We start from the raw sequence: 11,985 nt of genomic DNA, 5'->3' as shown, positions 1-11,985 counted from the left end.
CCAATGCAGGGCCAGAGATGGACTTGGTGAGAATGTCTGTGATTTGGAACCTTGCAGGGAGATTAACTAAAGTGATTTTGTGTTGTTGCACGTAGCCTCGGACAAAGTGAAGATCCAGTTCGAAATGCTTGGTGCGTGAGTGCTTTATAGGATTGGCACTAAGAAGAACCACACCTAAGTTGTCAGAAAATAGTTGAGGTTGAGAGTTGGGTAGGTGCAACTCATGTAAGATAGATTGCAACCAAAGAACTTCAATGAGAGCTGTGCCAATGCTTCAATATTCTGCTTCTGTGCTGCTACGCGATACCACTCACTGCTTGTGAGAAGACCACACAATGATGTTGCGACCATAGAAGACACAATAGCATGTGGTGGATTTGCGATCATTAGCGTCACCACCCCAGTCAGCATCACTGAAAACACGAATGGTTGGAGAAGAACACTGTTGAATAATCAAACCATGGGTGCGAGTACCAGTAAGGTAACGGAGGATGCGTTTGACCGCTTTCCAATGATGATCTTGTGGACTATGCATGTATTGCTAGACCTTGTTTACTTGCATAAGATAGTTCAGGACGAGTGATAAGCACGTATTGGAGTGCACCAACGACAGACTGAAAGAGAGAGGGATCATGAATGGCGGAGGATGCATCTTTTTGAAGATGAAGGTTGGTTTGCATGGGTGTGAGAGGTTTAGCTGCATCCATTTTTGTGCGATGAAGAAGTTCAGTGATGTATTTTTGTTGAGATAGATGGAGACCACCATTTGGTAGATGCTTGACTTGCACACCGAGGAAGAAGTGAAGACGACCAAGGTCTTTTAGAGCAAAACAGGCACTAAGATTCGAGATGAGCTGCTGGATTGTTGTCATGGAAGACCCTATAATTATAATATCATCCACGTATATTAAGATGAATATGGTGTATGAGGAATGAAATTTAACAAATAAGGAGATATCACTTTTAATGGAATGAAAACCAAAGGATTGAAGGGTTGTACTTAACTTGTGGAACCAGGATCGTGGGGCTTGTTTTAGTCCATATAACGCTTTGTGTAGTTTACAAACTAATTGTGGAGAGTTGGACACGAATCCTGGTGGTTGAATCATGTAGACGTCCTCTTTGAGATCTCCATTCAAGAAGGCATTGTTGACATCAATTTGATGAGTATGCCAGTTAGCGGAGATGGCATGAGACAAGACAAGGCGGATGGTTGCAGGTTTAACAACTGGGTTGTAGGTGTCAGTGAAATCAGTCCCAGCGGTTTGACTGAACCCCTTGGCAACGAACATGGCCTTGTGACGTTGGAAAGAGCCATCTGCATTGTATGTATTTTTTAATAACCACTTGCATCCAACGGCTTTGGCACCAACATGGAGAGAAGTTAAGGACCAAGTGTGATTGTTGATGAGGGTCGTATATTCATTAGTCATAGCTTGCAACCAAGGAGGAGAAGACAAGGCTTCTTTGATGGAGGTAGGAATGGGTGAAGTGGTGTTGATGTGAGACATGAAACTTTTGGGTTTGAAGATACTAGCCTTGGAGCGAGTTGTCATGGAGTGTTTATTTGCAGGACCATTATCAGTTTGGGCAAGAGGCAGCGAGGGATAAGGTAGAGGATCATGAGGAACAGAGGAAGACGATTTCGTGTTGTTATGTGCAACAGGCACATGCACAACATCGGTTTGACGAAGAACAGTGATATGATGATTAGAGCAGTCAAATTCAGATTGTATGGTGGAGGTGGGGGTGAAGTTATATTCAGGTATATTGTAAGGAAACAAATTTTCATTAAAGACAACATGTCTAGAGATATAGATCTTACCCATAGGAGAGAGACATATGTAGCCCCTATTGTGTAGGCTGTAACCAAGAAACAAGAAACATGCAAATTTAAAATCCAGTTTGTGTTTGTTGTAAGGCCGAAGAAGCGGGTAGCAGGCGCAGCCAAAGGTTTTTAACCGAGTGTAGTTTGGTGCAGTGTGAAAAAGTAAAACATGGGGAGATTTGTTTTGAAGAACAGTGGAAGGTAAAATATTGATTAAATACGTTGCAGTAGTAAAAGCTTCGCCCCAGAATTTTATGGGTAAGGAAGCAGCAACAAGCAAGGTTAAACCCATATCAGAGATGTGTTTGTGCTTGCGTTCAATGGAACCATTTTGTTCGTGTGTGTGAGGGCAGGTGAAGCGATGAAAAATACCATGCAATTGAGTAAAGGATTTGAAGCATAAAAATTCCTTAGCATTGTCAGTTTGAATAGCACGTAACTTAAAATCAATCTGATTTTCAGCAAAGGTTTTGAAGTGAATAAGGGTGTTTAAAGCTTGAGACTTATTATGCAGAAGGAAAAGCCAAGTATATTTAGTGTGAGCATCTAAGAATGAAATATAGTAATGAGCACCATTGGAAGCATAGACTGGAGCAGGACCCCATATATCAATGAAAATTAATTGCAAAGGTTCAATGTATTGAGTAACAGAGGTGTGGAAAGGAAGCTGATGAAGCTTTCCATGTATGCATGGAGCACAAAACTGTTTTTGAGAAGTGTAAGAAATGTTACATTCATTTAAAACATTCTGAACAACAGTAAAATTACTATGTCCCAATCTGTTATGCCAAAACTGTAAAATGGGTATCTGAGGTGTATAAGAAGCATATTGAACAGAGTGATGCATAGGGAGAGATGGCGAAAAGACATAAAGTCCATCTTTAATTACTCCTTGAAGTAAAATCTGATGGGTTTCCTGATGTTTGACATAGCAGAGGTTAACACGAAATTCAAAGTAAACATGATTATCTTTGGCAAATTGAGATACGCTAATCAGATTTTTAGTGATAGCATGAATATGCAACATATGGTGAAGTTTGAACATGGTGTGAGAGTTAGGGTCAATATAGACAGCAGAACCTGTGTAAGATATATTGGTACCTTGTCCGTTGCCGAGCTTGAGATCATCATGGCCTTGATAAGGTTGTTTTTGAGTAAAGAACTCAAAGTTTTTGGTGATGTGGTGTGTGCACCCGTATCAGGATACCAGAGGGGATCTAATATAGTGGAGGGTGCCCCAAGAATTGACGGTGTAGAGTCGTAATCCATGGGAGATGTATAGTGAGATATATTGGCATTATAAGACTCAGTAGTATGAGGATCATACCTGTGCCAGCATGCATCTGTAGTGTGACCAGATTTGTGGCAGATCTGACAGATTGGTTTTGCAGAATTCCAAGAAGCATCAGGGTTGAGAGGAGGACGAACGTGAGGACGAGGATTGGTTGGGCGAAACCCAGTAGGATGTGGTGATCGGCCTCCACAAAAATTATAGTTGAATGGTTCTTTTTTTGTATTGGTTTTTGAGATTCCAGGAAGAGGAGACGGTATTTACCTAAAGAATGGAGTCTTGGGCCAGTTTGTGCCTTTCGAAGCATTCTTCTTATGTGAGAAGAAGGGCTTCAAGATCATCCATCGTATATGGATCTTGGCAAGAAAGAATTGAAGTAACGAATCCATCATATTCTGCAGAAAGCCCATCAAGAATTGCATCCACATGATTTGCAGTAGTTATTGGAGAACCAACTACAGCAAGGGAGTCAACAATTTTCTTGATGTTAGTGATGTATGTGGTGATAGATTTGTCGTTCTTTGGAGTTTTGAGGAGAAGCTGAAACTTTTTAACCATGGCTCGAGTGCGTGAAGCAAAGTGAGTGAGAAGACGACACCAGATTTCAGCAGAGGAATCCAGACCAACCATCTTGGTTAACAGAGAAGAGGACATGGAAGCAAGAAGACATGCCACCAGTAGTTGATCTTGTTGCTGATAGGTGCAAAATTCAAGATTTGGCACGGATTGATTGTCTTGACTCGGGAATTTAGAGGGAACTTTGGTTCCATCCAAGAAGTGAATCAGTTGAAGACCACGTAGGGTGTCACTGACCTGTTGCTTCCATACAAGGAAGTTTTCATTTGTAAGCTTGAGAGAGATGGGAGTGTGAAAGTGATGAACGATAGTCGAGGTGGTCATCATGTAGTGGTCAGAAATGGAAGATGGAGAAGAAGAAGGTGAGGAAGAAGACATGACAGGAAAAAAAAATTCGCTCAGGATACCATTTTAGAATAAAAGAAGATAAGAGAAGAAGAAGAATATTATTGAATATGTAATTGAGAGCCCACATGCAGACGGGGCAGGTCAGAATATATAGGTACAGGAGCTAATAACAAACTAACTACCCAAACTAGATTAACAAACTAACAACCCAAACTATATTAGCACTAACATTAAAAAAAGGAAAAATAAAGAAAATACAAAAATATGGGAGGATTAGGTCAAAACCCATATATTAACAAAAACGATACATAGGTAGACTATACTTATTCATAAAAAATTCTAAAAATAGACTAGATGGAAGCCTATTATACCAATGAAATGATTCTCTATGAATAAATCCTAAATTAGCAAACTTATCGGCACACACATTCCCTTCACGAAAAATATGAGTAACCGTAAACCTGATTTCTCACAATAATTAAGACAAATATTTCATCGATTCCGAAGTATCCAAGGAACATTTGTCTTAGCAGTAAACACAATACAAACCAAAGCAGAATCACATTCCAACCAAACATTAGTAAGCCCTGTCCTTTGAGCTTCCTCCATAGCATGTATAACCCCATAAAACTCAGTAACCAAAACAGGCTGAACTTCAAGGAACGCATAGAAAACTCCAATAAATTTCCCCATACTCCCACGAAAATTACCTCCACAAGTAGCAAGACCAGGATATCCCTAGCAGCTCCATCAGTGTTAATTTTAACCCAACCTAGTGAAAGAAACTCTCATCTCACAGGAAGAGGACGAAGAACTTTACCAGTACGAGTATTAATACCAAAAAACTTGATCACGTTGAAATCCAACATATAATTTTTTGTAGAAGCTTTAGATGAGTTACCCACCAAACAAGATAATTCTTTAATAACCGAAATAGTTGGAGAAACCTCAATCTTATCCTGAAAACAAGCAAAATTCTTCATACGCCATATCATCCAAATAGAAAAAGTTATCACAGAAAGCTTAATCAATTTAACCAAAGGACTACCACCACTCTTAAAAGAAAAAAGATCATCCTTATTAGAGAAATGAGAAGTAGGAAAAATCTCCCAAACCCAACTCCAAATACCCAAAGCATTAAAGCATTCAAAAAATAAATGCGGAATAGATTTCTCGTGCTTTTCACAAAGGGTATACATTTTATCCAAGAGATCATTTGATATAACTCGTGTTTGCAAAATCTTCTTAACAGATGAAAGCAACAAACATTTCCTACAACATAAAATAAACATATATATATTTTTGTCTAATGTGAGGTTAGAAACATGTATGTTTTGTGTAGAATAAAAGCTTTATCATATGTAAAGATAAGACTCCACAATGTTGTATCATCTGTTAGACAAAACCATTACATCTTACCTGATCAGTTGTTAAAATAAACTACCATCTTACAAATAAAACATGACAATGTCCACAATTATTTTCAACACTTAATCAAAATCATAAGATGTTTACTCTAAATATATATATATATATATATATATATATAAATATATATATAAATTTTGTATAATAAGTATTTATAAATTTTATTTTAGTACAATAAAAAATAGTCTTAATATAAATTTTTAATTTTATTAGTTTAAAATTAACGATATTAATGTTAATTTTTATCTTTAATAAACACATTACAATTACTAAAGATCAAACACTTTCTCATTTACCTCAATCATTAACCGAGTATAAACAAAAAATAATATAGTTAATTTTTTTATAATAAAATTGTTTTTATTTTTTTCTTATTATATAAAAACTAAATATATCAATACTTATTATACGGAATCAACTATTTATTCTAAAAAAAAAAAAAAAATTCAAGTTTAACTATTTATCCTAAAAAAAATGTAATTGAAGTTTAGTTTGTTACGAGTTAGATACTCGCTTAAAAAATTAGACCTTAAGAAACAAATTTTCATAATTATAAAAATATACTAATAATAAACCTTTATTATTAGTAAAATATTTACTATTAATAAAAAAATATACATCAAAGTCTTAAAATTGTACCTTATTAAAAATAGTATTTACATAATTATAAAAGAAATACTATTTTTGTATATATATATATATATATCATATGCCACACTACCAAGATATTTATTTAAGTAGATTGTCTTTTTAATCAAAGATTAATTTAAGCATTTGAAAACTAAAAATGTGGCGTAAAACTCAAGACACCAAAAACATAATTTACGAAATCTAAAATATTATTATACATATTTTATATTTCAGATATGACAAATGAAAACAAAAAAAAAACCTCTCCGTAAAACTTTTGAAGAACTCTTGAATTCAAGTTTTTAAAGATGATCTAAGCAATTACAACATTGGGTTCTCAATTTACTTTTGGTTAAAATATGAAAAATAATGTTTGGGTTTTGATTCTATTTGTATTTGAAGTATTATAAAAACTATGATCTAAGCAATTACAACATCATCGGATGCAACTCAAGTTGCTTTCGGTCACAGTTTGAACTTTAATGCTTTCTTTTTCTTTTTATTTCTATTTAAAGTATTCAAAAGATTATGATCTAAGCGATTACATCATTCGGTCAACCTCGATTTTCTTTCCTTTTCTTTTTAAATTACTAGGATTTTTACAACGGGACTTATTTTAAAAATATAATATAATTATTATATAAATTTGATTTGATAAAATATAGACGAATTTAAATAAATAATATTTATAATATATATAAATTTACTATTATGTAATTTTAAAATAATAATAAATAATGTAAGTAGTAATAATAATAATTATAATAATTTTTTTAAAGTAACGTGTATTATCATAATTTTGTTATTTAGTATCATTAATCAATATCTTTATTTTTTATATTGATATATTTAATTTGATTTTTACAACTCATTAAGTTTTAACATAGACCAAATTTTAAAATTTTTAGAAGTTTATTTTTTTTTAAATTATTATTTAAGTAGGAAATAAAAAAAATTAGGATTTTGAAAAACTTAGAAATTTTATTAATTTTATATTTTAATTTAAGAATGAATGTAAAAAATTTAGGATGTGTATTTATTTAGGATTTTGTATAATTTATAATATTTATTAATTTAATACTTTTTATTTAAGAATGACATTAAATGTTTTTGGTTTTAAATTAATTTAGGATTTTGAAAAAAAATATAAATTTTATTTATTTTAGATTTTTTTTTTAATTTTGACCTCAAATAAGTTAGGATATGTGTTTGTTTAGGATTTTGAATAATTTAGAAATTTTATTTATTTCAAATTTACATTTAAGTAGGACATTAAATGATTTAAAATTTATATTTATTAATATTTTCAAAAATTTATAATTTTATTTAATTTAAATATTTTATTTAAGAAGGACATTAAATAATTTTGGAATTTATTTATTGCAAATTTTTATTCAAGTATAACATTCAATAATTTAGGATTTGTATTTTTTAGAATTTTAAATAATTTAGGAATTTTATTTATTGTAAATTTATATTTAAATAAAATATTAAATAATTTAGATTTCTCTTAATTTAAGATTTTTAATAATTTAAGAATTTAAGAATTTATTTATTTTGAATTTTTATTATTTATTACATTAAATAATTTAAAATATGTATTTATTTACGATTTTGAGTAATTTTGGAATTTAATTTATATCAAAATTTTATTTAAGTAAACATTAAATAATTTAAATTTTGTATTTATTTAGGGTCTGAATAATTTTAATATTTTATTTATTGTAAATTTTTATGTAAGTTCAGATTCAATAATTTTGGTTTTGTATTTTTTTTTAATTTTAAATAATTTAGGAATTTTATTTATTGTAAATTTTTATTTAAATAAGATATTAAATAATTTAGATTTGTGTATTTATTTAAGATTTTAAATAATTTAAGAATTTTATTTATTTCAGGTTTTTATTTTATTTAGGTATGTCACTAAATAATTTAAGATTTGTAATTTATATAAGGTTTGGAATAATTTAGAAATTTAATTTGTTCCATTTTTTTATTTAAGTAGAACATTAAATAATTTAAGTTTTATATTTATTTAGAATTTTGAAAATTTTAAGAATAACATTTATTTTAGATTATTACTTGTGTAGGAAATAAATTAATTTATGATTTGTAGTTATTTAAGATTTTTAAATACTTAGAAATATAATTAATTTAAATTTTTACTTAAGAATCACATTAAATAATATAGGATATGCTTATATAGAATTTTGAATAATTTAGTATATGCTTACATAGAATTTTGAATAATTTAGAAATTTACATTAAATAATTTAGGATATGCTTATATGGAATTTTGAATAATTTAGAATTTTTTTTTATTTTCGATTTTTATTCAAGAATAATATTAAAATATTTTATACTTATATTTATTTAGGATTTTGAAAAACATATATTTGTTTTTATTTTAGAATTTATTTATGTAGAAAATAAAATAATTTAAGATTTTATATTCATTTAGAATATTGAAAAACTTAAAATTTTTATTTAAATATCACATAAAATATGTTAGGATTTGTGTTTAGGTAGAATTTTGAATAATTATTTATTGCGATTTTTTATTAGAAATTTTTATTTAAGTAAGGTATTAAATAAATTAGATTTATATTTATTTTAATTTTTTGAATAATTTAATATTTTTATTTATTTAATATTTTTATTTACGTAGGATAATAAATAATTAAGAATTTTTATTGATTTATTATTTTGAATAATTTAGGAATTTAATTTATGTCATATTCTTATTTTAGTAGAACATTAAATTTTTAAAATTTAGAAATATTTTTTTTATTATTTAAATAGAAAATAAAATAATTTAGGATTTGTATTTATTTAGGATTTTATATTTTTATTTAAGAATGACATTAAATGATTTAGGATATGTATTTATTTAAATATTTTAATAATTTAACAATTTTATTGATTTTCAACTTTTATTTAAGAATGACATTAAAATTTTTGGATTTATATTTATTAATATTTTTTTTAAACTTATAAATTTAATTTATTTAAGATTTTTAATTATGAAGTAAAATAATTTAAGATTTTGTATTTATTTAAGATTTTGAAAAACCTAAATATTTTATTTATTTGAGATTTTTATTTAAATATTACATAAAATAAGTTAGGATTTATGTTTATTTAGAATTTTGAATAATTTAGATTTTTTATTTTATTTCAGATTTTAATTCAAGTAGGACATTAAATAATTTAGAGTTTTCATTTATTTATGATTTTGAAAATTTTAAAAATAAAATTTATTTTAGATTTTTTTTTATGTAGGAAATAAAATAATTTTGACTTTTTATCAACTGGGCAGTTTCTAACTCCACGACGGGTTTGTGTTTTCAATCGTATATGAAATCTAAAATATTATTATTATTATTATTATTTTACAAACGAAAAAAAGTATATTTATTCTACTTAGTACTTTTTGTTTTAATACTAAACTAACTATAATTAACTGTAAAGAATTAAAAATAATATTAAAAAACATCAAGATTTGTACTTAAAAATTATTTCAAAATTAATAAATGCTAAAAAATAAAATAAAAACAAGACAAAAAAGAAAAAAAGGCATATCTTAATAATATAAAAAATAGGATTGATAAATAGCAGAAGAAACAGAATGGAGAACACGTGGTAGAAACTGGAAAGTGATGTGAAGAATTATAGCACGATGGAAGACGACTTATTCTCAATCTCCATTTACATATATAAGGTCCTTTGAAATTAACATGCTTGTGCTGCGTAGAAACTAAGATCGAAAATAACACTTAGAATATTCCAGAATACACATTAACATTGGTAGCATCTCAATACTCCAGAACCTGCGAACCAAAAAGAACATGTAATAATCTTATTTGCAGTTAAAAGCTAGAAGATTCTTTAATTATGCCAAGCTTACATTGACCATAATAGTCATATTTGAATAATTCAAAGTTCAAAACTAGCTATAAATATCAAGGCCTCACTCTTCTTTTGCAATGCAAATCACTTTCTTGTTTGAATCTTCTTTTATCATATCTGTTCTTCAAGTTGAATGAGTATGGCTGATGAGGTGGTTCTGCTAGATTTCTGGCCAAGTCCATTTGGGATGAGGGTGAGGATCGCACTTGCTGAAAAGGGTATAAACTATGAGTACAAAGAAGAGGACTTGAAGAACAAGAGTCCTCTTCTCCTCCATATGAACCCAGTTCACAAGAAAATTCCTGTTCTCATTCACAAGGGCAAGCCCATTTCTGAATCTCTTATTGCTGTTCAATACATTGACGAGGTTTGGCATGACAGAACTCCCTTGTTACCTTCTGACCCTTACCAGAGAGCTCAGGCTAGATTCTGGGTTGACTATGTTGACAAGAAGGTAACCTTTTTGTGCTTCAATGCTTTGATTCTTACTTGCAACCTTTTTGGGCTGACTATGTTATGATTATGGTATATAATGATGTATAGTTTCGTTGTATTGGAATATGGGAGATGCATAATGTAAGGAAGATGGTCCCCACAAGGATAGAAATAGCTACTTTCTTCATATCTTTTTATCCCGTGTGATTCCATAATTTATATTAAGTGGTTATGAAAGTTTTGTTCTTCTTTAGCAAGATGTAGGAAAAAGTATTAGATTAATAGCGGTGTAAGTTGATCCTTTTCTCATTATTACATTTTTATGATTTAATTGAGGGTTAATTCTGAAATGCCAATAGATGTATGATCTTGGAAGGAAGATTGTCTGGACATCAAAAGGAGAAGAAAAAGAAGTTGCTAAGAAGGAGTTCATAGAAGTCCTTAAAGTGTTGGAGGAACAGCTGGGAGACAAGACTTATTTTGGAGGAGACAATCTTGGTTTTGTGGATGTAGCACTTGTACCATTTTACACTTGGTTTGAAGCCTATGAGACTTTTGGAGGTCTCAACTTAGAGAGTGAGTGCCCCAAGTTTATTGCTTGGGCCAAGAGGTGCCTCCAGAAAGAGAGTGTTGCTAAGTCTCTTCCTGATCAACATAAGATCCATGAGATCATTGTGGAGATGAGAAAGAAATCAGGCCTTCAGTAGGTTCAGGTTTCAGCTTAATGATCATAGTAAAGTGTTGACTTCCTTCCTCATTCATAACCTTTCCATCGAATAAAATTTAAGTAATAAAAGGCACTTGAAGTGAATGTGCCAAAGTTTCATGTTTTCTGTAGTAGCTTTTGGGAAACCTCAGATGTACCTTTCATGTGTTTGTTGGTTTTGTTGTAATTTAGTATTTTCAGTATTATGAGATACTTGAGTCAGTGGATGACAGTGTTTGTTACATGAAGTGAAACAAAGTTTTAACATGGTTGTTATTGCTTTCTTTGTACAATAGGAACATGATTAAAAACAAGCTTGCGAGGTCACAACTTCATTAAGACTTTTGTAACATCATGTTTAGTAAACATTTTGGATCTGGTGAAATGATTATATATTTTAAGAGTAAACTAATCTTCATGTAATGAGTTGAAAAAAACCTTTTATTTTTTTCTTTACCATATAGATTCACTAGGACCATCCGAATTATGTAATAATTTCCCTAGCTTGTTACTGGCATTTCATATTTCCATCTACCTTTGATGTGTGTTTATATAATCACTATATAGGATGGTAATAATCAAAAGGGAGTAAATGTATTATATAGCTTGAAAATGAGAGAAACTTAATCCACTTTCTTCTAAGAGACTAAGGATCTAACTGAATGTTAGCAAAAGCTTTTAAAACGTAGATATTCCAAACTCAAGCAATAAGACATCTAAAAAAGGGAAATTGATGATTAAAATTCATCATGGTAAGACAATATATGTTCCCAGGGTGAAAGAACAAAAGTAGAGATCAAGCAAGATGGTTATCAACAAAAATTGAAAATAACA

At 29.7% G+C, this 11,985-nt stretch overlaps 1 protein-coding gene across 1 annotated transcript; it reads left to right on the top strand.

The window, feature by feature from the left end:
* Positions 1-10,086: 10,086 nt before the first annotated feature.
* On the top strand, positions 10,087-11,427 carry LOC137835021 (probable glutathione S-transferase). The gene is made up of 2 exons (XM_068643312.1): positions 10,087-10,464; positions 10,805-11,427. Exons 1-2 carry the CDS (start codon positions 10,144-10,146, stop codon positions 11,150-11,152), a joined length of 669 nt encoding a protein of 222 aa, XP_068499413.1. The 5' UTR covers positions 10,087-10,143; the 3' UTR covers positions 11,153-11,427.
* The last annotated feature ends 558 nt before the right edge of the window (positions 11,428-11,985 follow it).

This window comes from Phaseolus vulgaris, chromosome 5 (genome assembly GCF_000499845.2).
Source record: "Phaseolus vulgaris cultivar G19833 chromosome 5, P. vulgaris v2.0, whole genome shotgun sequence".
Classification (NCBI taxonomy): Eukaryota; Viridiplantae; Streptophyta; class Magnoliopsida; order Fabales; family Fabaceae; genus Phaseolus; species Phaseolus vulgaris.
The sequence above is the reverse complement of the archived record's forward strand: the minus strand, read 5'-3'. Positions and strand labels throughout refer to the sequence as shown.